The 26,145-nt window shown below is 42.2% G+C and overlaps 1 protein-coding gene across 4 annotated transcripts in view; it reads left to right on the plus strand.

Annotated features, from left to right (window-relative positions):
• The window catches only part of CTNNA3 (catenin alpha 3), a 415,145-nt gene that overhangs the window by 266,150 nt on the left and 122,850 nt on the right, over window positions 1-26,145 (plus strand). For all 4 annotated transcript variants that reach the window (XM_030950971.1, XM_030950972.1, XM_030950975.1 and 1 more), the window contains 2 exons: window positions 1,840-1,932; window positions 23,181-23,337. In XM_030950971.1, the coding sequence (XP_030806831.1) occupies window positions 1,840-1,932; window positions 23,181-23,337 (250 nt within the window). The remainder of the gene's footprint in view (window positions 1-1,839; window positions 1,933-23,180; window positions 23,338-26,145) is intronic.

Here is a 26,145-nt window from a genome sequence, read left to right on the forward strand (position 1 = left end):
GTTTTTGCCCTGTTGGAATGGCTGGCATTGCCTTTTTATTTTACCCTTGAAATGTTGCTGCTTTTAGACATAGAAGGGTTCTTTAAATCAATAATGTTTGCACTGAGTCCTGTAGAGTGCTTTATTTTACATAGGTGGTGTAGGAAGAAAGTGTGAGTGAACACAGATTTAAATTAGGGATACACAAGCACCTCAGATACTGAGGCAAGGGAATTAAAATACTGAAGCCAGTATGAATTGATTGTTGGGACCAATAGTGAAAACTTCTGACCTGCACTCCACAGAAAAACAACTAATTTTTTTTCTTCTTTTTTGAGGGGAGGGAATAGCATCTTTTAGAGCTGTACTGTGATGATACAAAGTCATCTGTGGGTACTTTAAGTTGAAGAGTCAGGAAGGAAAGCATAGAATCAAACCCTTTTTTTTCAGATACTGCATTAAAAAACCAACCTATGCCAGTTTACTTCAAATAGAAGAGAATACAGTGTTAGCACATTTATGAAAACCAGATTTCTTCAGTCTTAACCATTTTTTTAGTGTGGAAAAGATAATACATCACATGGGTAGGGAACCAGTGAATTGTCTTGGAATACCAGGGAAAGTTGTACAAAGTATTTTTGTGTAGGCACAGGTGTACGTGGAAGGCCCTGCATTCCAAATCTCATCCCCTTCAGAAAGTGATTCTTAATTTCTTCTGAATTTTCAATAGGAAAAGTAATTTATTTGTCTTTGCACTGAGTAATGCCTTGTAATTACTTCTATCAGTTAAGGACAGTAAAAGCCTTTGGTGTAGTAGATTATTCTTGAGGTAGTAGTGATGGTGTCCTAAAATGTTGCTAAAGGAAGATTTGCTTTTATGTCACGGCAGCTGAACTGTAGAAGTTGTTGTATGAGTTTTGGGTAACTCCAAAATGACTGTGGCCGTGTTGATATTGGCAGTACTGGTTCTCAGGCACTGTTTGGTCTGCATTAACATTAAGTGGTTGCAGGCACTGCAGCTACTTCAGGGAAGGCTGTGATGGTTGACAAGTGTGCAGTAGTTTACAGGAGGACTTGATATTACTACAGCTGATAAAAAGATCTTCTGGATCCCAGTGTCCCAGCCTCTTGTACCTTTGTCAAACCTGTCTCTTTCAGCCTGCTGATACTCATTTGCAGTGAGATACTTTCTCCTTCATCCATTTAAACTTGTGGAGCATCGTGGAAGAGATTTTTACTTTAAAGGAAGCTGTATCTCTATGGTGTATGTTATAGTAGAAGATAGATTTGTTCTTTCACAGATTTCAAGTTTCCATATACCTTGTCACTGTTGGTTGCACTGTGTATGTTGTATGATATGATCATTTCAGTTGAAAACCATACCACTAAAAGAATAATTTGTTGATAGCTCAGGGCAGAAATTATTTTGTGTTTAAGTACAGCAAGATAAATTTTATTTGAGCTTTAAGGTCTTAAAAGTAAGTTTAAAAGAACAGTGTAAAAGCTGGTTATGGTTTGAAGGGCTCTGAAAAATTAAGGGGCAAGATCACAGGCAATCTGCTGAAACCTTAGGCTCTTACTTTGAAATTTCCTCCTATTTTCTAAACACCACTCTGCAGCTGTTACCTGCTGAGCCTAAATTGGGGTGAGGTGGTAAGATTTCTCATCACTGTCACCTCTTTCCACAGCTCTTTTCCCCTCCTGCAGTGCTTCCCTGTTCAAAAACATTCTTTGACAAAATATTTCTCCCCCAGAATGAAGGCTTTCTAGCAGAGATGTTTTTTGGCAGGTTTGAAGTTTGAGCAGGAATATTTGCTTACAAGGCTGATTGCTAATTTAAGTCTATTTATTTTATTTAAGGTGGCCAATCTTGCTTGTTCATTGTCAACAAATGAAGATGGAACGAAAATTGTCCAAATGGCAGCAAATCACATTGAGACTTTGTGCCCACAGGTAGGAGGTGTTCACTTCATTCCCACTGTCACATACACTAGGCTGTTGTCACACAATGCACGTTTCCTTGTGTTCCTTTTGTCTAACTTCACATTCCATTTACACAGCTCAGCGTAGCAAATGGAGACCAAACGATAAATGCAAATACTTAGGCAGTCTGTTCATCTGCTCTGTGGTTAACATAGAAATGGTTCATAGTCTGTATTGGCTGGGGGTTCTTCAAAACTGCAATTGCAAAAATGTGCTGCTCTGTTTCTGAAACACCTGATTGAATGAGCAATTTCATGAGTAACATGAAAACTTTGGGATAATTTACTCTGAAATAGTACCTGTTTTGACCTTCAACTTGAAAGACTCACCACTTGTTTTGGTTTTTGTGTAAGGGAACAGTAAAGTATGAATTCCTCTGATTATCACCAATTTAAAAACTTGAACTTTCATCTTAAGGAAGTGAATGGGAAAAAAGCACAGCTACAGATAGACTTTTTCTAAGATATTAAGTACCAAAAATGTGTTCACTTTGTCATGTTCAGAGTTACAGAGATATGAAAACTTGCAGCATAGATCTTTTAGAGCAAAGATTTCACTGATTCCTGTGAATCTGCAGAATCTGTGTTGCAGCCTTGAGGCTGCATAATCCCAAGATCATTAGTTCTGTGAAGAACACTGTAGTTTACACAGTGGCATGAGTATTCTTACCCTTTTGTGGTAACGTAGTTGAAATAAAAGTTGAAGAGCAAATATTAATATGTTCAATGGCAAGCTTGAGAAGTCCATTTTATGCCTGTTGAATAAATGCAAATCTTGGAGAAATGAAAAATTTCTGTCAAGGAAGTGTGATGTTCTGAAAATGTCACAAACCAATGTTTTCTCTTGAATAATTCAGTTTCAATGTCTGTTTTTAAAACTTGAAGAGTTTTGTGTTTCAGATCACACTCGTATGTGATTTAATGTGTTCCTGGATTTGTAAGAAGGCTTCTTCCAGCTTCTTTGTTTCTCCAGGGGTCTTTTTATAATGCACTTTTATAATGGATTATTATGCATCCCAATACAGCTTTTTAATTGAAATTGAAACCTCCATGTTTGATACCAGAAACTCTTAAAATCTAATTTTGACTAAAATATTGATTTTTCTTCATTTAAGATTCTAGGCTTTTAATTTCCTATGCCAAAATGAAAGTTTCTTGGGTTTGTTTCTTTCCTTTTGTTTAACCTCAAGGTAAACTGGGGTGAATTAGTTGATGATTATAGATCTGACTAAAAAGAGAATGTAGAATACATAGAAGATTATATTACTACTAGTGGCATGTTCATTGTGCAGGATTTGCTGCTTTCTCAGATAAGGACCATGCCCTGTGGAAACAATTTGCTTTTTACCTAGGTAAGAAATAGCAGATTAAGGCTCCTGCATGTTTTCAGTACACCAGATTATGCCATATCATTTAAAAACATTCCATAGGGAAAATAATTATCTGTTAAGTTCCCTGTGAGGCATATCAGTTACAGTTCAGAGTGGGGAAATTCACATGCAGAACTCCCCAATGCCCTTAAATCTTCAGAGTGAAAGAAAAGGTATTTTATGTGCTTTACAAAATATTTATTAAAGGAAAGCATGGTATGGATTGAAACCTGATAATAATAGAGCCTCCCAACCCCAAATGCCCCAAAAAGTACCAACCAAAAAAACCCTCTAGCAATTGCAGAAAACACTTGGGAGTTTTGCAGATTTGACAGCAAAACTTCCTATGGAGCACAGAGGAAAAGGCAGCTACAGAATTGGCAAACACTGGAGAAAAGCCTTTTGGCTTTGTTACATTAATCATGCATCATACATCTCATCTGCTGCAGGTAAAATGGAGAGGGTTGATTTGGAGCCTTGTTGCTGTTGAGTAAGAAAGACCCAGAGTCACCAGCAGGCTTTGGACAGGTTTGCACAGCATCCCCCTGACTTTGGATTCTCTCTTTTATTCACTGTTCTGACACACACAGACCAGACTGGCCAGTTAATCAGTACACTGCACCTGATTGCCTGATTAACAAAGCCCCTTTCCTACAAACAACCTTTGAGAAAACCAGGAAAACACCGAGTAGGAAAACAACACCTGCAGGTTGTTTATAATAACAAGCGATCATTGTTTATCTTCAACTCCCTAAAGGTCTCACAAGCTGATTCTGGGAAAATTTACCTGGTTTTCTTGCTCTCTGACCAGGCTGTCACATCCACAAACCTTTTCTTGTTTTGTCAAGTGAAATTATTAACAAATATTTTTGACTGTTCAACAAAATGAAATAAGCTGGGCATTTATATTGGAGCCAATGCAAAACACATAATGGTCCTGGAATGTTATGAATGTTTTATGAGAAATTAATTTAGTGTTCAATCAGTAATAATAATAAAAAAATGAACAGCTGGTTGCATATGATTTGGTGAAGAATTATTTCTGTTCCTACAACTCACTTTTGGCTGGGAGAATTGGGTGTTGTCAGGTAAGATCTCCAGTGTCACTTGTATTCAGAATCCATGTTACTGTCCTGGTGTGTCAGCAGAATCTTGACTTCAGTTGAGTGCATGGGAAAGAAAGGGAAGGGAAAGGACCAACAAGCTTTTGTTTTTAAAAGCAAGGCTATCAATCTGTAGAGCTGTTTGGCTAATACCTGTTTTGGGGTTGCTACTCCTGTGCTTCATTTCAGTGGTGTGTTTGGGGAAGACTGTGATTGCTTCTAACAGTCCTCTGGAATACCTGATAATAATGATAAACCTGTTAACATAGAGAGGGAGAACTATCCTGTGGGGAACCAGAGATAAGCAGATGAGAATCTGGTTTCTCTATCTAAATTCTTCATAGATTTTTACATTTTTATGGTCTGATCAGCTTTCAAATCCTGAGCTGCTGCTTTTGAGAAGAATGTCCTTGAGCCTAAAACTGGAACAGTTGTGTCCAAGTGGAGATCAGAGGTGGTGGTCTTAAGGCGACAGCTAAGATGATCTTCAGTGTGTCAGAGGGCTCTGCCTGGAGCCTTTTTATTAGCATAAAGATCCCAGGAGAGTTGTAAGGAGCAGGGAATTTGGGATATTTTAGAAGAGCTGTGTCTGAAACAGTGAATTTTAGGCTCACTTCCTTTGAAAGGGAGCTCTCACTGGAGCTTGCTGCTAGTTACCAGAGTGAGAGTGGCACAGGGTAATTACTGGAACATCATGGAAGGAAGGAAAATGCAAGAAAAACAAACAAATGTTCATGGTTTAGCTTAATCTTCAGATGGTGATAAAAAAATTCTTGGAAGTCATTTGATCCTATGGAAAATTGTACCAGATATTTTAAAGAAGAGGTGTAAGCACTGGTATAAGCAGAACCTTGGATCTTAATATTTTGGTGAGCTCTGTTTTTCTCTGAAGTATTGAGGGATAGATAGAAACCATCTGGTTATAAAGTGAGGTGAGAAGCAATTCTATGTAACTAATGAAAAGTGTGTAACACTTGGCACAGTTGTGAAGGATTCAGCTGTGATTTTGAATGCCATCTTTTCTTGCTGCTTAGAACTTAATATGCTGCTAGTAGCTTTTACTACTGCCTGCTCTGTGATAAACCAGTGTGTAGCAGCGTGGTGTTTAGGTGGTGGATGCTGCTACCCAATTCCCAATGAGCATCTCCTGTGGAAAAGCCACTTGGGTGAGCATTCAGGCAAGTCCACACACCCCACTCAGCACAGCTAGCTCAGCCAAGAGAGGCAGGAGGGCCTTTATATGGTCAGTTCCAGCGAGGTTTATTGCAGCGCCCCAAAGGGAAACCAGGCAAGAGACCTGGCCATGGGGTGCACAGGGGTCAGTGTGGGGTCAGCAGCCAATGGTCTGAGGGCCCGGGGGTGCTGTAAAGGGCATTGCCCTGCAGGGGAGATGGGGCTGGCCACCAGGGGTGCCACAACCAGTGAGGAAACAGGGAAAGGAGAAACCACAAGAATTAGGAACAGATGGGGAATGAAAACTGGGGTGGATCCATGTTGAGAGGCTCCATGGGAAGTCTTCTCTTTCAGCCTAGGTGAAGACTCTATGGTGTGTCCTCTCAGGGCGAGGCCCTGGGGATTTCCCTGAGGGGTTCAAAGGATTCCACACTGGTAAATATAGAAGGTGATTTTTTGGCTATGGTGGTTTGGTAAATGAGTCACTGTGGCAGTTCAGGTAACATGGAGAGAGGTACTGGAGTAAGGAAGATGCTGAGCTGATTAGTGGGAATATATTTATACACATGTTTGCAGACCATTGAAATACTGATCTGACAGCTATCTTGAACTTTTTGTATTTGGCTTGTTCGGCATAATTCATCTATTTCTTCAATGCCAATGTGACAGTCTGGAACTGACTGCTGTATTTTGGTATTATAGAGCTTTTTCTCTATTGACACACGTGTACCTGCACTGAGAAGGGCAAAAACCACCAAGCCTTGCAAGAAACCAGACCCTGCAGCCTTCCTTTCTTTGAATTTTAATTTCAGCCCTGTTGTAGTGATGCTTTCTTTCCTATCTTGCTAGCAGTGAATATTAAGCCTGTCATGTGTCTTTCAGGGTCATGTGAAATTGTCTGCATTTATCAGTATATTCAGAAATACCACAGAACCTAGAGTTGAGGGATTGAGGGGTTTTTTGGAGAGTGTGTGTGTGTGTGTGTCTGCAGAAGGGATTCAGGCAAAGCATCTCCGTTCCAGTGCAGCAGCCACTTGCATTCTCTGCTCTTCCAAGTACAGCCATGGCCTCCAGTTTGGTGCAAAGTGTCATGGAAGCCTTCAGCAGCCCAACAGTGACAGCTCTGTGCCCCACACACACAAATCCAACTTGAGAAGCTCTGCTTCCCAAGCAGGGCTTGTGTGCTCTCTGCTTGCTTTCTTAGAAAATGATTGTGACTTTGTTATGCTTTATAAGTTTTGATCAAGCTTTCATGTGAATGTCCTATAATTTTTTTCTCAAAATTAAATATTGTGTTTTTCTGTTACAAAAATGGATGGAGGAATTCAGCTCTTCCTTTGAGAAGAGCTAAAGAATTCTTTCCATGGATTTACACTTAAATTGTCTTGCCTTTTTTTGTTGATACAGACAAATGGATATTATTTCCTTCTGTGTAATTTTCTAGGAAATAGGTAATAGCAAACATGAAAATTCTTGCTCACAAAAATGAGACTTGATAGCTAATCAGTGGGCAGGACTTTTGATGTGTTGCATTTTTCAGGTATTGGAGTTCAAGTATGTATTTTATGATGCTGTGGATTTTTGAAGCTAGCAGTTTGCATTTCCTGTATATTTACTCTTTCATGAGAGAAAAATCAATCATCCATTTTTTAATTTGCTCTGGCACACTAAATAGTGGGGAACATTGAAGAAGATTTTTTCTTAGCCTCATAAAGACTCTTCACCAACATCACTTTAATAACCACAGTTTCATCTTCTTGCTTGAGCCATCTTTGTGGCATCTCTTTTTATCTGTATTAATACAAATTCCTTCAGATACAGGGCAGAAGTAATGGGGGAGAACATGGTAAATCAGTGAGTTCTCTACCATCTGCTTAAAAGGCAGACAACAGATGTTAGTATCCAACAGTATTGGACTTCTTAGGTATCATCTCCAGCCTTTCAGTGGAGAATTTAGTTAAAAGTATGTATTGTGCCTTAGTACTATTTCTGAAAGGAAGGTTAGTCTGGTGAAATGATGGTTTTCATGTAGATTTTCATCATGTTGCAAAGTTCACACACAATGCTGCTGAAGATGAGGATTTCGTCATTAACCTTGCTATTTATGGTGGACTACTTGAGCACTCCTGTGTTTAGTTCCTTCTCATGCAGCCTGGTTCCACAACCGCTTGGTCTGGTTTACAGCACCAGTGCTGCAGGAGACTCCCCCCTGTCCCTGCTCCCCAGCCCTCATTCTGGCCCTGCCCTCAGGAGCAGCAGGAGCAGTCCCAAAGCTGCTCAGCAGTGTGGGTCAGGAGCTGCTGAGTCCCCCTGGGAAGCAGGAAGGTGGAGTTTGCCTTCAGGCCAGCTGCCCAGTGCCCTTTGCTGTGTCTGCACTCAAGGGAGGGGAGTGAGGGCAGTCTGGGGGAGCAGTCGCTGCTTTTGGTGGCACTGCAGAGCCATTGCCTGACGCCAGCTTGAGCTGGCAGTGCCACAGCTTTGGTGACAGAAGGCAGTGTCCAGGATTGGTGGAGAGCTGTTGTTGCTGGTTTATCAGCAGACATGGTGTGGCAGAAGCTGTTAGTGCAGTCCCCAGTGGGAGCAGTGGTGTGTGAGCCTGTTTGGATGGAGGGAGCCTGCGCCCTCAGAGCTGTGCAGTGCTCATGTCAAGGGCAGGCTGCACTGAAGGGGCGGGTACAAAACCACGTCTGGCTATGGCAAAGACTGAAAGTGGTACAAGGAAAAACCTTTCTTACATCCCCTGGCATAATGCACTGGCACTAGTATTTGCAGGACGTTATCTTGCTTATGGAAATTGAGGTTTGTCATTTTCTAAACCTTGTAGCAAGCTTATTGGGATACTATGAATCCTAAAGCTGTGGAACACCAACATGTGTTGGAAGGCACAGTACTTTGTTTCTGTGCACGTAGATGTTTGTTTTGGCTTGAACTTCTCTAATAACAGTTTGAAAGGGGGGAACCTCTCCCCCACTGTTACTCTTAGGTTCCCCTGAAAGTCTCATGCTGGCTGTGACTGCTTGGCTCACTTATGATAGTACTTGGAGAGAGAATAATTGACTACAAAATGCCTTGAGGTTGTTTCCAGTCTTAACTTCCATCTTCCAGCATCTGCTATGTTAGACTAGAATCCTCAACAAATTCTCACCTTGTAATACTAAACAAAAATACAAACCCTGAGTAGCCTCAGCTTCTGTAGCAATACAGAAGCTGTCCTGTTTATCCTCTTCTTGCCTTCACCTGCAGTCAGTGTACATAAGACATGAGACTGATTGAGATTTTAAAGTTGCTGGAAGGCATTTGCTTTATTGCACCATAGTGCTATGAATGTTTTATAAACAATTTGTTTTTCCCTTTGCCTTTAAAACTTGAAAGTATTTTTCCTAGAAAGGTTTTTTTTTTAATCTCGTCAACATCATCCTTTTTTTCTGGATTTATAAGTTAGAGATGCTACATTTTGTTGGTGACTGTTCAACAGCAAAATACCAGGAAGGGAAAGAATGGCAATAAAGTATCATTATTAGAGACTTCTTGTGGTAAAGAACCTACTGAGTCTGGGGAGCAGGGTAGGAAAGCTTAGAGTAGTACAGGACACCAAAACAATACCACTGTTAAGAGATGGAGTCTTACATGGTTTTTGGAAGACAGGGATGGGCAGCAATAAAGAGCCAAAAATGTAAGTGGCTGTAGCATGCAGTAATAGAGAGGTGTAAATAGCACAGGCTGACCAGGGAATTCACTGCTCTTGTTGAAGCAAGGAGCTAAAATCACTAATCCATGAATCCATCTGACATGGCTTTTTTTGGGGCATTGTGCATCTCTGTTACCAGCATTACATCTAACCTGGAGATGTTTTCCAGCTGGAATACTGGCAGTGTGAGGGGGATTCTTGTGGGTGCTCAGCACCCTGCAGTCACCTGGGGATGTAGATGAGGAACAGATGGAAGCACTGAGTCTGGCAAGCACTTAGGGAAGTGGGTGAGGTGCACATGAGTCTGGTGTAGCTGCACTGATGCCAGCATGGGCTGTGTGCTCCATGTCCTTGTGTGTGCCTCTGTCCCAGCAGCTGCAGCTGCTGAACAAGCCTTCTGGAGATGGCTGCTGCCTTCTGCACGAGCTTGACAGCAAAGGCACAGCAATTCATTTTTACTCCCTGCACACTATTCCCTTGCCCTTTGTGCAGGGTCAGACTTCAGTGATTTGGGGAAATTCTGGCACAGCTCTGAGGGAAGATGTTGAAGGATTTGTGGGTGTGGTCCTGCCTGGGCCAGGCTGGCCCCAGCACTCCCCTCCAGCCACTACCATTCCATCAGTCTGTGGAGTGTCTGACCTGCAGAGGGCTGAAAGGGCAAATCTTACAAATGTTGGCTGGTTCATGGCTCTGAGCTTCCAGGATTTTAAAAAGAGCTTTTAAATGGTTTTACAGGAGTGTAATCAAATTCAAGGCAATGGATGACTACCCTTCTTGTGTTTTCATGATTTTTGAGTGCAAACTACAATGCTATAATGTCATTACATGGAGCAAAGAGAGGTAATGTGATCTGCAAGGGGATTTTCTGTGTTCCATTTTGCATTCATATTTGCAAAAATATTTAGCAATTTGACTGCCTGCTTTACTAAATTCCTAATTAAAAGTAATTAGGAAAAGTCACAGCAGCTATGAAAGTAACAGTAAAATACAGCAGCAGTTGGTTTCCTTCCTGTATCTGTTAGATGATTGTGCGTTATTGTTAACAAGGAGGCAGAGTCTTAATTTGCTACTCTGAGTTAGAAAAGCTTTTTTTGTGTCATAAAGCTTTTGCTACTATTGCAAACAGTAATTTCAGGTGTTGTTTACCAAGCTAATTCCCCCCCAGTATATCTTTACGTGATGAATTGATGGGAATTAAATTTCAGTTTTCAGATGAGGTCATGCCACTGTGTGTATCATGGGATTGTAGTATTTTCAAGACTATTCTTGGGATTTTGTAGGCTACACAGGCAACTTGATGTGTACTTGTAGATAATTTTGCATTTGCTAAGAGCTCTATAAAAGTCTTTGGTGGTGTTGGTTTTCATATTTTATTTCCCACACATGCTGGTATTGACATTCTAGCAGGAAAAGATGTGGACAATATGTTTGGCTAGGATGCCATAACCTTACTCTGGATTTTGACTGCCCCTTTCTGTAACTTTCTGGAATATGGAACTGTTATCCCATGTAGCTCTGACATCCAGGAGCTGAAATGAGACCTGGCTAACAGGATGGTGGTTGTTTTCTTGTGCAGGAGAGTTTCTCTAATTGACCTCTGACAGTAAGAGGATGTACAGTAGAGAGTGTTCTGACCACAGGGCTGTAGGAAGAACATCAGAACGAGCACACAAGACTTTGGATGTAAAGCCAGCGATGGAGCCCTGTAGTAGGTTGTTTGTATTTTCCTGTGCTGTTTTGGTTGGGATTTTGTATAATGTACTTTAAAATGTACATGAGGCAATAGTTGTGTCATACGTGTTAAGCTTTACTGCTGTCCTTCCCCCCTGCCAGTTTATAAATGTAATCCATATGTGTGTTCATCTTACCAAATACTCAAGGACTGTGGCTGTAGTGTAGTTACAGTGCAATTGTTCCAGTTTCATTACAGTTTTATTTCATCTCTCTCAAGTTTGGTACATGAATGAATAGTCCATAAGGACCTTTCTATTTTATATGCATTACATTATAAATTGGACTAAAGATTTACTTGGGTATAAAATCCAATAAACAGAAGGTTAATGATAAAAGCTTCAGTTTTATACTGTAATTTTAGTATGCAGCTAATTTGATTGATAATTATGGGGATTGTATTTAGACACAGGGGCTTTTTATGCTGAACACCTTTTGAGATCAAGTCCTTAGACTGTGTAATTCCCTGGAGAGTTTTCTCTCTGCCTGCATGTGCTGGGAAGCTGTGCCACAGCTGTGGGAGTGTGCCGTGTGCTGGTGGCTGCATGGCTCGTCCCAGTTTGACCAGCAAACCCAGCTGTGCCCAGTGGGGAGAGGTTTTATCCCAATGTAGCTGGTGCTGCTGGTGTGCTTTGATAGAGCATTTACACAGCCTAAGAAAACACAGAAGAGGCTTACATCTCTGAAAAGCTTTGCTGCATGAAGAGGCTTGGAACACAAAGGTAAATACATTTATAGGGAACTGCAGGTAGCTGAGCTCCAGATCTGGATGGAGCACTGTTGAAGATAAGACTTCCACTATGTTTTGTTTTGTTATTTTATACTCAAAACCATTATAAGCAGAACTCAGATTTTTAAAAATTTCTTCTTACATGTATCAGTAAGTCCTGAGGATTATTTTAAGCTTCCATTTTAAGAATGTACTTATCTTAAAATAAAGATTTTGAGACTGCATTGCTCAAGGCTTGATAAACTTGGGTGAAGTGTTCTGTGGCTTTCTGAGCAGAATCTAATTGTTCCCATGTATACAAACTGTGGCTACAAGAAAGTAATTGTTTAGTTAGAACATTCAAACTGTAGCTAAAATTAAAGTAATTGCCCAGTGTTATGATTTGCTGGATCCTAGGTGAGATCCTGGATCATGGGTGTATAGCTAATACAAAAAATACAGTTGGAGGAACAGTGATTTTATAAAGAGTCAAGAAATACACTTTTGGTTCTTGAAATAAACTAGGGAATTTGTGCAGTCCATCCCCACACCTTTGAATATCCTATCCAAAACATTCCCTGGGTCACTTACAGACACTGCATTCAGAAAGGCAGAAATAGCAATGTTTATTCTCCTTACTTGAGTTTCACTACTGCAAAACAAAGCAAAAGTAACTTAAATTATGGTTCCATGCAAATCAGACACCTGAAATCTGACCTACAAAAAAAGCCCGGTATTTGGGGATCTGCTGTCTGCTACACTTGTCAGGTCAAGTGAAGTAAGTTCTGGAAGGAAAGTGCTGTTGGATCCACTTAAGAATCAGTCTGTAAGTGTTCAGCCTATTCTGATGTCTGTCTCCAAAAAATAGAGTGACTATCCACTCAAATGTAAATACTGAATATTTAACTACATTGTCAGTTCTTTTGTGCTTTTGTGACATTTTAAACTGAAATAATGGGAATGTTTGTTTTGTTAAAGATAACTTTGTGTGCCTTTTCTGTAGAAGGGTTTCAAATTCATTCAGAAATGTGCATGTAGTCCCTAAGTAAAGCCAAAACACAGATGTGTGCAGGGGTAGGAAGAGCTTTAGAGGAATGCTTGGTGTGTGTGGGATTGGTTTTGTTCCTGAGGAGTGCATCATGCCTCTCAGCAGGGCTAGACTATGTTGGAAGGTTTGCTTTTGAATGAAATTACACAATTTGTTTTCATAAAATACAAAAATCTTATCCCAGTGTAATAATATATTTCTGTGTATTACTGGCTGCCACTGCCCAGACACCAGGAGACAAAACCATGCAGAATTTTGTCTTAATTTCTTACCTGGTGTATCAGATCAACAATGTTTGTAGAATTGTGGGGTTACCCCCTTGCCCACAGTTCTGTTTGTTATTGAGGGATTGCTTAGCCTGTGTGCTCTTAATTTAGTCACAAGTTCCTTGGCCGGTAGCTTTTAATAACCATGTAGAAGTTTAATCTTCCTTTAATTGTTGGTGTCAAGAAGGCTTTTGCTAGATTTTAAGGTGAGGTAATATAACTCTTTGTTCACTGAGGTTTTTTGCAGAGCTTCAAGTTGCCTCATATTCTCAGAACAACTCATACATAACTTATCAAACTTATTACCAAACATAGTCAAGTATGTTCAGTGTAAAACCATATGCCCTGAGTGATATCCCTCCTTCCTGCTTTTTAAATTGTGGGAAAGGAGAAAGAATCTAGTAAGTTCTTTAAATACTAGTTCTGCTAAAGCAGAGGTTGCAAATAGGACTTCAGAATTTTATCTTGGGTCATGATTTGTCTTACTTGTTTTCACCACTGCATTTAGTATTTTAGGGATTGCTGAGTTCTTATTGCATCATTGTTTCTTGTTGGCTTTTTTAGTCTCTTTCTGAAGCAGCAGGTGTCTTAATCTTGAACATAATGTAAAACTTTATGGTCATGTACCACCTGTACACTTATCTCCTCATAACTATCAGGACTGGATAATGCTGCTGAGGTGGCATTTTCTGGGATGTTGTGAGGGGAGGAGAGGGCTGTGGGTGAAGTTCTCTGATGTTCAGAAATGGATGAAAGCCTCTTGTGGAAGTACAGTCTTGCTTTGTCTCCATATGTCACTTTTGATATAATGATTAAATAATCTCCCTTTACTCTGCATCTCCTTTCAGCTGTTTCCAGTGGGGTTTTTGAATTTACCAAGCAATTCAAGTCAGTTTTATTAACAAATATAGCCAGTAATTTATTTACTCCTGGAATGCACTTAGCCCTTGGGTAGACTGTGTCTGTATTGTCTAGAGCTGTTACCAACACGACCTCAATTTTATTTATTTCTATTGACTGAAATGCACTTTATGATTAAATATGTTGTATACAAGATATTCAGCTTTCAAAGCTTTAAATTGTTATGGGTTTTTCAGATCTGTGTTACTGCAATTGCTTTATAGGCCAGATGCCAAAGCAACAGTGTCACATATCCTTGCACCTTTTTTCCATTATAGTGGGAGTTTTTGCTTCCAAGTTTGTTTTTTGACTTAGCAGAAAATAGATTCTCTTTTTTTGCAGAGCTTGGGTATATCTGGATATTTAAGCTCCCCTGCTGTGTTAAGAGACATGCCAGGCACAGCTTGGCAGAAGTTCCCCACAATTTTGTGTTAAAAGAGCAACAATAGCAGAGTTGCCAGCATGTTTCTGTGGTTTCTTTAGTAGAACCACTGTATCCTAGTAGTGACCTAGGAAATCCTGTCATGGTGTTCATTGCATTGTTTGCATTTCTGTTACCTTTCCTAGATTACCCTGCCCCAGAAGGAATTGATGTCTATTTATCACAGAGTTACAGATAACTGCATTTCAGAACAACAGTAGTGCAGGTTGGAAGGGCCCTTAGGATGTCTACAGCCTTTTGCTCACAGCTGTTTGTTTCAATGCTCAATTTCAAGCTGAAATCTGACCTTTCTCTAAACTTTGACTGGTCAAGTGTTGAAAGTCCAAGAGCAGAGACTGCACAAACGGTTTGGGCAACTTGTTCCACAGCGTGACTAACCTTGGTGTGAAATTGCTCCTGTGTGCATCTGTGCCATCTGTCTTCAGCTCCTCCCTCTGCCTGCTGTCAGAATACCCTTCCACCATGCATGGCTGTGAAGAGCCTGTCAGTGCTGGTTTTGTCATCTCCTGTGTGCTGAAGGGCTGCTCTTGGGGCCCTCTGAAGCCTCCTTTTCCTCAGGCTGAAAAAGCTCAGATCTCTGTCCCTCCTTGCTGGGTAAGAGCTCCAGCCCATAACCTTCTAGGTGACCTTCTGCTGAGCTTGCCTTACTTATTGTTGTCTCTGTTGTATTGGAGAGCCCCAAACTGGACACGGTTCTCCAGGTGTGATCCAGAGGTGTCCCCTGTTCTCTGCACCGTGGCTGTGCCCTTTGAGCTGGCTGTGCTGTCAGCTGTCACTGGGGAGTGCTGCTGACATGAGCAGGGTGTCAGGTCCTTTTCCAGCAGAGCTGCCCCCAGCCAGCCACTTCCCAGACTATGTCACAATGAGTGTGTTCCTCCACCCCAGCTGCAGGACTGGATTTTAGATGTTCAGGTGATCATTTTTGAAAGAAGGAAGAAAAACCTCAGATTCTCTTCCATCAAAACCAGCTGGACATGAGTTTTCTTCCTTACAGTCCCAAGTAGTGCAATTTCTTTTGTGATGTAGCATGAGGTACTTACTAACAGCTTGGAAAAGATCCACCTTTTAAAAGCTCAGAAACCAGTTTTCTGTGTTTTGTTGTGTTATCCATGTATATACCTCAATTAATCTTATTCAGAAACTGGTCACATTACATAAATTAATTGGAGTCAGTGTAAGATGCACAGGATAGTTTTGATTTTAAAGAAAGGCATGAATTCTGATCTCTAGAAATGACAGACTCAAATGACAAATTGATGTACTGCTCACCTTGAATATGACCATCCTGTTATACTTCCTTTAGCAAGAAAATACGGAGCTACAATGTCTCACCTTACTGTAGGAAAACTCTGGTGAAGTTCTACAAGGGGTTTGTCCTGGGGGGAGCTCTTTCAGCTTTGCTGTAGTAGCTTACACTAGGGCAGAACTGACCCTTCTGTTCTTGGAGGTAAATTTCTCAAGCATATCGGAAAAATATTTGACTGAACTTGGCTCTGCTGTTACTGTGTCAAGTTGATGTATTTGCCCACCTAATTAAGTTGGGAATTAGTCTGCTGGATGTGGAAGTGAATGTAAAGCTGGGTGGCCAGCTCCTGTTCAGCTGGAAAGAAAGATAATTGCCAAACAATCCCCAAAGTATTAATTAAGGTATTTTCCTTGTTTTGGTTAGACAGGCTAACAGTTTTTGGTATTCAGAATATCCTTATATTTAATTTCTAAGAAATTTCTAGTTTTCTTCTGCTGTAGTCACTGTCGTAACAGACATTTGCCATTGCTTCTTACCTTGTTTTTTTAATTGAAAGACTGTAAAAGTATTCTCTGGTAATGTTAATCCAACCCTGCCTATGTACTTCTTACTCTTGGGCTGTTTCCTTTTGCCTGACCTTGGGCTGGATGATTTATCCTCCCCTCAAGGCACCATCTCACTGAACACAGCTTCCCTGCCTCCTGTGGCAGGATGGATGTCTGCTGTCCCCAAATTGTTACTTCTGCAATAAAGGAGTAACTGTGCCAGTCTTGAGCTGGCTATGTGAACAGTGTCCAGGTTTGGGCTTGTGGGCCTGTCGTGGTCTTGGTGTTCTGTTTTTCCACCCCCACTCACCCTGTTTTAGCCCATTGTGCCCAGGAGTATGTCCCTGAAAGCTTCCTGTCCTGTGCATGCCTCAGATTCCATTTTAGTTTACCTGTGTTTTGATGTAGCAGCTGGCTGTGCAGAAGTTAGTAGAAGGGAGGATCTTATTACTGTCATCATTTTGTTGTGTCCTCAAGCTTCTCCCAACTTGTGTAATCCCTGTGCTGTTAAACTTCAGACTGCTTCTCATTTGACGGAACGTATAGAGTATGATGTATCCTGCACTTGATGAGGACATATGGCTATTACTGCAGGAAAGCTAATAATAGCACATGCTGTCCTCGCCTAGGTTCTGCTCACAAGTCCAAGGATTTATTTGAAAACTGGTAATTTAGCTCCTAGTGAAATGCCCCAGCAGTGAGCAGGAGTAGTAGCAGCTTTCTGGTAACCTGAACTGTGGTATTTGTGTGCAGGAATACAAATGGGGAAAAAGTAATAATGGAATTTGAACAGCCTAATATGCTGTAATAAGGTAGAATAAAGCTATTTTTAATTAGCCAGTAACAAATGTTAACCTTATTTTAGATCAGGAAGCAGTGGTGAAACAGGGACTTCTGATGAGTTTTGCTCTCATTGTTTCTTGAGGCCAATTCAAAAAAATAAATCTACACCATGAAGGATAGTTGGAGTGAAGTAGAAAAGCTAATAAACCTCATGAAGCCTAAGAAAGTGACATTTTCTACTTGGTCTCTTGTTGGTGAGTCTGAGTATGTCCCAGTGTGAAGTTTTCTTTTCCTTTTTTGTTTTTTTCCTTCTTTTTACGGGAGAAGAGGGTTTAAAATCTCCATTTTACTTGTGTGATAATGTATGTCTTCAAGTTTGTTGGGCTAGATTGGGAGTACACAGCCTGAACAGTGCATGTGGATCATGCTTTGGGACAGTTCCAGACAGAACAAAGCTCACTGTAGATCTGTGCTTAGCCAAAAGTCTCCTACCTTGATGTGATTCCCTGGCAGGACAAAGACATACGGGGTCTGTAGTGTGCTCTGCAATTTAGATATGACAGGATTTTGTTTTCATTGCTTTCAGTCTGAATTATTCTATGGGCTGTTTTTCTGAGTTGTTTCCACACTTCTGGAGCCATGTTCACATAAAGGGAAATTAAGTATTTTCTTAATAGGACATTAAGGGTTAGAGCAGTTTACGAGGGGAACCATAAGGAACAGTGTCACCTTTAATGTTTAATTCAGGATTAGCTGTCATTGTGTAGGATGGACCTGATTTCACTTGTAGCTGTAGATTTCCTGAGGGAAATCTGGTTGGTGCTGTTGAGGTGGTTAGAGGTGATAATTTGCAGCCCTTGAGCAGCCTCAGCCCATAGGATGTGCCAGTGCAGTCTCTGTGCTGTCAGAGCAGGGTGCCCACCTGTCTGGGCTCTAGCTACTGCAGGCTTCAGGACTTTTTTTCCAGAGCTATCTGGAGTCATAAGGATTTCTAAATCCACCCATCTGATAAAGCTGGCTACATTGTGTAAGTTTTGATGATCTTCCCAAGCAGTTCACCTCTTTATTGCTTGTGGTGAGACAAAAGTTGGTTCTTTGTATCTTTGGTGAGATAAAAGATGCTGGCTCTGATAGTGGAACAGCTTTTTGCACCGTCTCATTGTTACTTTTGGCAGAGCCAACCTGGTAAATCTGCCAAAACAAAGAAGAAAATGCAGTAAGAAAAAGACTACTGTATTTGAGAAGAAATAGAGTTTGACTTTCAGTTAATGTCTAATTAGGGGCTCAAACAGAGAAGTTAGAAACCACGTGTTCAGTATTTCAGTCTTGATGGACACATTTCAAAACCTAAACTAGTCAGTGTGGTAAGTCAAAACAGGACCAATGTGACCTAAGAATTTTTGAGGGGAAATTCTGAGCCCCTGGCTTAGAAAATTGATGCTGTGAAAATGGATCAAGTGTGATAGGAATGAAAACAGTTAAAGCCTCAACTCCTACAAATTTCTTAATTTTAGAAGTGCTGGAGAAGCTGCTGTAGAGCTAAACAGAAATGGGATTTATATACTGCACTGCCTGTGGAAAGTTATGTATCTTGGGTATTGCTATTGAAATAGAGAAAGTGGGGTGATACCTTGTATGCAGCTGTACAGGGATAGGCACTGAATTTTTGGGTGTGCTGTGCATCCTAACAAAAAGTATAATTTGGACAAAAATACATGTGCTGACTGCTTGAAACCTGCTTTCCACCGTTTTCAAATGTTTAGAGTTAGAATTAGAAAAATTATTGTAGTTGTTTTGGTTTGCCAATTTGAGATTTCCCAGCCAATGCAGCAAATAATGTGGTGGGCTGAGTGCTGGCTAAATGCCAGTGTGCTCACTAGAATGTACTCACTCATTTCCTGCTGTGAGATAGGATCAGGAGGAAGGCAAAGCAGGCTGAAAACTTTAAAAGGATATAAAGAAAACTTAATAAAGTTTTCTTTACAGTAACTAAAATGAAGAATAATAAGAATCAAAATAAAACTTTCAGAACATTTCTCCTTCCCCTACAACCTTTTCTTTCCCACCAACAATGTACAGAAACAATTCAGTCAGTTTATCACCTCTAGAATAACCTTTCTTCAGTTCACTTAGGGAGGGGAGTGTCCCTTGCCATGCTATGGAGACTTCTCCACAAGAAACAGTTCCGTCGTAGCATTTAATCTTCACAAATAGCAGCTGCCTGGAAAATCTGCAATCGTGAAGTCCCTCCCATCTTTCTGCAGCCTTCTCACACTTGTGTTTATGGGCCATGTCAACTTATGGGGTACTGTTTTAAGGATGAGCTGCTTAAGAGTAAAAGTTCTCTTTATCTACCTTTGAAATCATCTCTGGGAACAGAGGTGGTCGTCTTCTCTCCCTGGGGGCACAGGGTTTTCATCACTCTTCTCTCTCTGTTCAAACTTCTCATGGGATCACAGCTACTTCAACATCTGCTTACTTTAGTATAGATAACTTTGCTCGTATTTCCAATTTGAATGATTCATCCCGCATACTTTTCAATGAGTTACAGAGAAAAAGAGTCTGATGTGTCAATTATATTCTTCTCCATAGCTTTACAAGAGGATTTCAGCTTTAACTTAAGGCATCTCCCCATTTTCCTGCCATACGGGACTTGATTCTTTCTTTACTGAACTTGGTGTCTTCGTGTTGTTCCTCTACGTGTCCTCACTCTGTCCTTTTCTCTCACTCGAGGGAGGATTGAAGGTCTACAAGCCTTATTTGGGCCCTGAAAGAGTTAAGATCTCACCTGGGACTTGCAGATGGTGATCCCTCAGGGATGTGATCCCTGCCGGGTGGTGGCTGGAGCACTCCTGGTGATGGGGATGGCACTTCAGGCAGCACTGGGGCTGTGTCACAATGTCAGGGCCCGGCTAGAACGGGGCAGCCACTCTGGGCACGGCTGTTTGCCAGCCCCTGCTGTGCCCAGCTCCAGCCAGGGGCTGCTTTCTGCCCACGCTGCAGGGCTGCCTTGGTTTTTTAGTGGCTGCGCTGTGGGGAGGGCCGGGATCTCAGCGGCCGGGTGTTCAGTTTGTGAGGGTGCCCAGGATGAGGTGAGAGATGGGGAACCTGACTCCATGTTCTCAGAAGGCTGATTGAGTATTATATTATATTATATTATATTAAAGAATGCTATACTAAAACTATACTAAAGAGAAGGATACAGACAGGAGGCTAGAAAAGAATTAATAATAAAAACTCGTGACTGACTCCTCAGAGTCTGACACAGCTGATGGTGATTGGTCATTAAGTAAAAACAACTCATGTGTTGGATAAAACAATCTCCAGACCTCATTCCAAAGCAGCAAAAAATGGAGAAGCTGAGGCTTCTCAGCTTCCCAGGAGAAAATCCTGGGCAAGGGGATTTTTCCAGAAAATATGACAGTGACAGCCAGGCTTGGCCTCAGCAGCCGGTGAGACCGGGACTCTCCCTTCCCCCTGCCTGCAGCTGCTGGGGCCCGGCTCGGCCCTACCTTGGCTGGGCCCCACGGCCTCCCCTGCCCGGCCTTACCTTGTCTGGGGCCCCATGGCCTCCCCTGCCCGGCCCTGCCTTGGCTGGGCCCCTCCCCTGCCCGGCCCTACCTTGGCTGGGCCCCGTGGCCTCCTCCCCTGCCCGTCCCTGCCTTGGCTGGGCCCCGCGGCCTCCCCTCCCCTGCCCGGCTCTACCTTGGCTGGGCCCCACAGCCTCCCCTGCCCGGCTCTACCTTGGCTGGGCCCCACGGCCCCCCCCCGCCTTACCCTGCCCGGGGCCCTGGCCTACCTTGGCTGGGCCCCACAGCCCCTCCCCTGCCCGGCTCTACCTTGGCTGGGCCCCGGCCCGGCCCGGCCCTGCCTTGGCTGGGGCCCCACGGCCTCCCCTGCCCGGCTCTACCTTGGCTGGGCCCCACAGCCTCCCCTGCCCGGCTCTACCTTGGCTGGGCCCCGGCCCGGCCTGCCCGGCTCTACCTTGGCTGGGGCCCACGGCCTCCCGGCCCGGCTCTACCTTGGCTGGGCCCCACAGCCTCCCCTGCCCGGCTCTACCTTGGCTGGGCCCCGGCCTGGCCCGGCCCTGCCTTGGCTGGGGCCCCACGGCCTCCCCTGCCCGGCCCTGCCTTGGCTGGGGCCCCATGGCCTGCCCTGCTCAGCCACCGGGCCAGGAGGGGAAGGGAAGTGTTGCACTTCAGTGAGTCCCTTTGAGCGACCTGCGCTTTTGGGGCGCGGAGCACGCTGGCTGAAAAGGAGCTAACAAATACAGCAAAGATGGGTCTTTGTTGGGAGATCCAAATGGTGTTTATTCTAAGAGGGTACAGGGACAAAGAGAAAAGCAGACTTGGGATAAAGTAAGGGGAAGAAGGAGTGGATCTGACGGACGAGGGCCAGTGGAAACGGGGAAAAATGGTGCAGTAAAGCAGGGGAACCAATGAGGCAACAGGGGTGGAGCAGCGGGTAAATGAGAGCCAAAGGGATCAGGAAAGGAGAGAACATTATAGGGGGAATGCTAATATTGAAAAGGGGGTGAACGGGGGTCGCATCAACTGGGGGAGCCAATAAAACTTAAAACATTAATGTGTGGTCGCAGAGGCTTAGGGGAGGGAGGCTTTTCTCACCCTAACCCCAGAGGGGGGTTTCTCCTAGCCTGGTTCTGCCCTTCCAAGCTTGAAGCGCTGTAGTCACTGTTGCAGGCCTCCCAGCCTCAGCAGGGAAGAACTTTTCTCTCCAGATGCCAGAGGATAGAGAGTTTTTCCTGGAGTTTGTTCATTTTTAACATTTGTGTTCATAGGGTGTGTTCAGCTTTCTAGTGGTTTAACAACGTGTCAGTCTTCAAAACCAGTTGCTGATTGGTGTTTTTAGGCACGGAGGAAGCTCTCAGCAGCTCCTCTCAGAAAAATCATTTCTATGGGTGGCATCTTCCTGCCTCACCAAATGTCAATTAATGCAAAACCAGCACAATTATTAGTGACAACTTGCATCCCCACTTTTATAAACGTGTCCCCCAGCACATAGGTGCTGCCTGTTTGATTCCAGCCTTGATGCCTTTTGCTTCTGGCAGTATCAGAGCTGTTTTCCTGTACTGTAACAAATGTTTGTTACCAAGTCAGGAACCCAGCTGACCAATACAGGACAGGCAGAATTCTCATTGTTACTGCACCAGCGTATTCTAGTCTATTAAAGTATCTTGCAAAATCTTTTTATTACTCTTTTCAGGGCCAGTGTGCAACTTGAACAGTTTCCTTCTTTTTCAGGAAGCAAAAGATAATTTGTAATATATTTCAATTGGGATGTTGATGTTTTTTTCTTCTTTTCCTGTTGCTCTTCCTGTGCTTTTTAATTCTCTGCCATGCTCAGCAACAAGGGTGTGTTGTTTTTATTCTCCCTATGTTTTGCGTGGTGTTTGGTTGTCTTGAAATCATTCCCCCCTTGATAAATAAGCAGTATTCAGAAGGAAAAAAGGGAGATGCAAGGTGAACGTTGAGCTTCTACCCGGCATATGTGTTAGTTTAATTTAAAAATGTTTATGCATATAACATCAATAAATATCCATATTAGGAAAAAGCCTCTCTAGCTAATTGACTGAAGAAGTATCGGTAGAAACAATCACTTTGGGATCCAGTGTTAGCACCTTCAGTTAGTCTTTTCTGAAAGAGATGACATCTCTTCATGTGGATATAATTTCTGGTTATAGTCTGAACTGACTGAGCACAACCAGACTGCTGCTTTTATCTAGCTGTAATATGTGCTGTGTCCCGTACCTCTGGTCCTAAAAGACACAGCTGTTGTTCTGGAAAAACCTCCCACTTTTATGTGGCAGAGGCTGGTGTTCTCTCTCTCAGTGGAGATACTCCATAGCAAGCTGTTGATGTTAAACTCAGAACTGAAATGATGTTGCTGTTCTGATAAGTGTGTGAGTGAAAACCTCCTTGTATTTGATATCCTCCAAAGTGGAAGAGTGATTTTCCAACAGAAAGCAAAATGTTGGGATTTTTCTGTCCTCTTCCATCAGCTTCTTAATTTATGAAGCTGAAATGGAAGTTGGCCTAAGCAACATCTGACTGATACTTCTGCTTGAGAAGAGAATCAAAAGCTGAGCAAACTTTTGTTTGGAGAACAGGAATGGTACTTTGCTACGTTAAATAAAACATAAGATTTAATTTCTGAAGAAATAATTATTTCGTTGGTTTTGTCTGTTTTTGGTACAGGTCATTAATGCTGCTTTAGCTCTTGCTGCCAGACCAAAAAGTCAAGTTGTGAGAAACAACATGGAGATGTATAGGAGTACGTGGGAGAATCACATCCGTGTTCTTACTGAGGCTGTGGATGATATAACAAGTATTGATGATTTCCTTGCTGTGTCAGGTATGATAATTTTCTGAATCCAATTGTTCTTTTATAAGCTTTGAAAATTTTTCATCACTTTTCAATAGGAAACCAGTGAAAGATGAGATTGTACAGTGATTTGTGAAAGCATTGCTGTTGTTTCAAACACCCCCACCCAGTGGATGTTCCTGCTGTGCATGGTGTAGAGCTGGGCAGAAGTCCCTGGGGCTGACCAGGTGGGTGTGACAGGGGTGCACTTCTCCATCCCCACAGCTTCATTTACCTCTGCAGCTCCAAATCCTCTCTGCAGCTGTGAGAAGTCTCCGAGGAAAGGAAGTGCATATTTCTGTGCATGTACCTTAAAGAGGTTCTTGTGCTACCCTGTGTTCCAGTTCCTGTGCAATGCACAGTAGAATTTCTGGAATTTTCAGTGTCACAGATATTTGTCACACATATATACTTTAACAGGTCTCTTCAATGAAAAGGCCTTGGGTAGTAAACTGTATTTACTGAAGCAGTGAGTGTCTTCATCATTTAAAAAGAAGAGTGAAAACAGTTGTTTCACTTTTTGCAGTGTAAAAATCCCAGTTCTGAAGTGAGGTTCTGCCCTCGCTGTCTCACTTTCCTTAGTGAGGAAAACAAAAGCATTTCAGTTGCTCAGTGCCTGTTTTTTCTGTTGATCCTGCTAAAATACACCTTCATATGCTTAGTTTAGAAATCCTTGTATTGTGAAGCACATGTAAATTTGTATAATTCTACTTTTTTGTTTTCTCTTAAAGTAGCAAAACATGGAAAGGAAAAGTTTGTCTCATGTGCCTTAAATGTGTTCAATTTCTGTGTGTCCATATGGTCAGTGGGCCCTGTGCTTGCCCATTTCTCTTTGGGCATGTCCTTTGGCCTTAGTTCCATTAGCTGTGACTGTTTGGTTCATGCAGCAGTAGGAAACATGAGTAGTTCTGCAGGTGTCAGGAGTTCAAAACCCTTGTAAGTGAAGTCACAGCTGAGTTCACATTGCCAAGTTCTGCTTTGCTCATTAAATGTGAGGGTAGACCCTGCCTGAAAGGGGCAGTGTTTGGGTGTTCATTGCTCTAAAGCTTGCTTGGTGTCATCACTGTGGGGCCTGGAAGCTGCTGAGTGGAGTCCCAGTGAGTGAGCGGTTTTTCTTGCCGTCAGATGTGGAGATTCCAGTGCATCCAGCATGGGCAGAGATGGCTGCTCAGGCCCTTTGTGAGTCTGCTGATGTGGGATAGAGACTTTTCCTTGGGGTGGGAAATTCTCCTTGCTGTACAAGGTCAGCTGGTGTACCTGGCATGGACGTAGGTCTGAGTGTAGAAGAATTTAGTGCAAATAGTGTGGCTTAGTTATTCATAGTTTCTCTCCTGTGTGTATCTCAGCATCTTCATACAGAGTAGCAGAACGTGAGAATTATTTTCTCTCTGTGTAAGTTAGCCTTTGATGGAAGTGCTTTATGAACCTGCCTCTTGCTTATAGTGCAAATCTTGCCTGTTCCTGAGATTTCCTGAAATTTATGCAGGTATTGCTAAAGCTGTTAATAAAGAGATGAAACAAGTCAATTTCTAATGAATAAAATACATGAATCTCTTTAAAACTCGGGAGATTTCATAGCAGGTTAAAAATCTTCTGTCAGATTTATTGAGCTAAATGATTATTTTTATCTATACAGCTATGATTCATTAAAATAGCACATTTCAGGTTTTTTTCCCAAAATTTCTTGGACTTGAGGAATAAAATTAAGCATTCCAATAATAATTGTGTAGAAGAAAAATCCATCATTGGGCAGCTGCTCATTTCAGGGAAGACTCCTGGCTTTTTAGTGTATTTACATTCTTTAGTTGAACATATTTAAATAACTGACTATTTCACAGTAAGTAAAAGCAGAAACGAATTCAGGTAGCACTGATGTGTAGGCCTACATGCCACGAGGTCCAAGAAAGGTAAACATTGCCGTATTTCCTTTAAATTGTGTGCAGAACATCTTCTGTAAGCTTTGGCAGAACCCTTTGGCACATGTTAATTTAATTTGTTTGAACTTCAAGTGTCATGCTTGTTCTTAAGGGCTCTGTTGAGAAGATGTTTCTCAATGGCAATGTCACCTGTTTGCTTTGGGAAGGTTTTATTTTACTAGTTCATGTACAAAGAAGTAATTATTAGGAGTAGCTGTAAGGAGCAGTGCAAACCACACTTGGTTTACTCCTCAGGGTATTAGCACCATTGTGTGTTCTGAGGGATTAAAACATTCACACACTGCTCTGTCTAAATAGAAAGGTCAGAAGTGGAATAGGAGGTGGTATCTGCCCTTTCTTGGAAATCACTCAGTAATTAGGGAAGGTAACATGCTTTGAGGATTTTGCATTGTGTTTGAGACAAGGGAATTCCAGAACTGGTATTTAACAGCCCTGGTTTTTCTACAGGAGTTAGTATTGTAATTCTCATGCCAACATGGGCATTCTGGGCAAGAAATACCTTTTTAGATATCAGATTGCTTTCAAAACAGGAGCTGTGCTGTGCTGGCATGTCAGCTCCTCACTCATGTGAGTTGGAGCTGCTGAGTTTGCAGGTGGGGGGGGAAAGGATGAATCCTGGAGTCAGAATTGCATTCAGAGTTCCAGGACACTTTTTAGGAAGTACAGTAAACACACCTTCCCTGGAGGTTCTGGTGATTCAGAACTCTGCATCATACAAGAGAATTGCCTACTTCAAAGTTCATTTTAAATTTCTTCTCGGACTGATGGAGAGGTCAGTTATTTCTGACCATCCTGCCTGTCCCACTGGCACTCAGGGAAGGAGAATTGTGAGCATTTGGAAGGTTGGTTGTTTTTTCTTTGT

The sequence above is a fragment of the Camarhynchus parvulus genome, chromosome 6, assembly GCF_901933205.1.
Source record: "Camarhynchus parvulus chromosome 6, STF_HiC, whole genome shotgun sequence".
Classification (NCBI taxonomy): domain Eukaryota; kingdom Metazoa; phylum Chordata; class Aves; order Passeriformes; family Thraupidae; genus Camarhynchus; species Camarhynchus parvulus.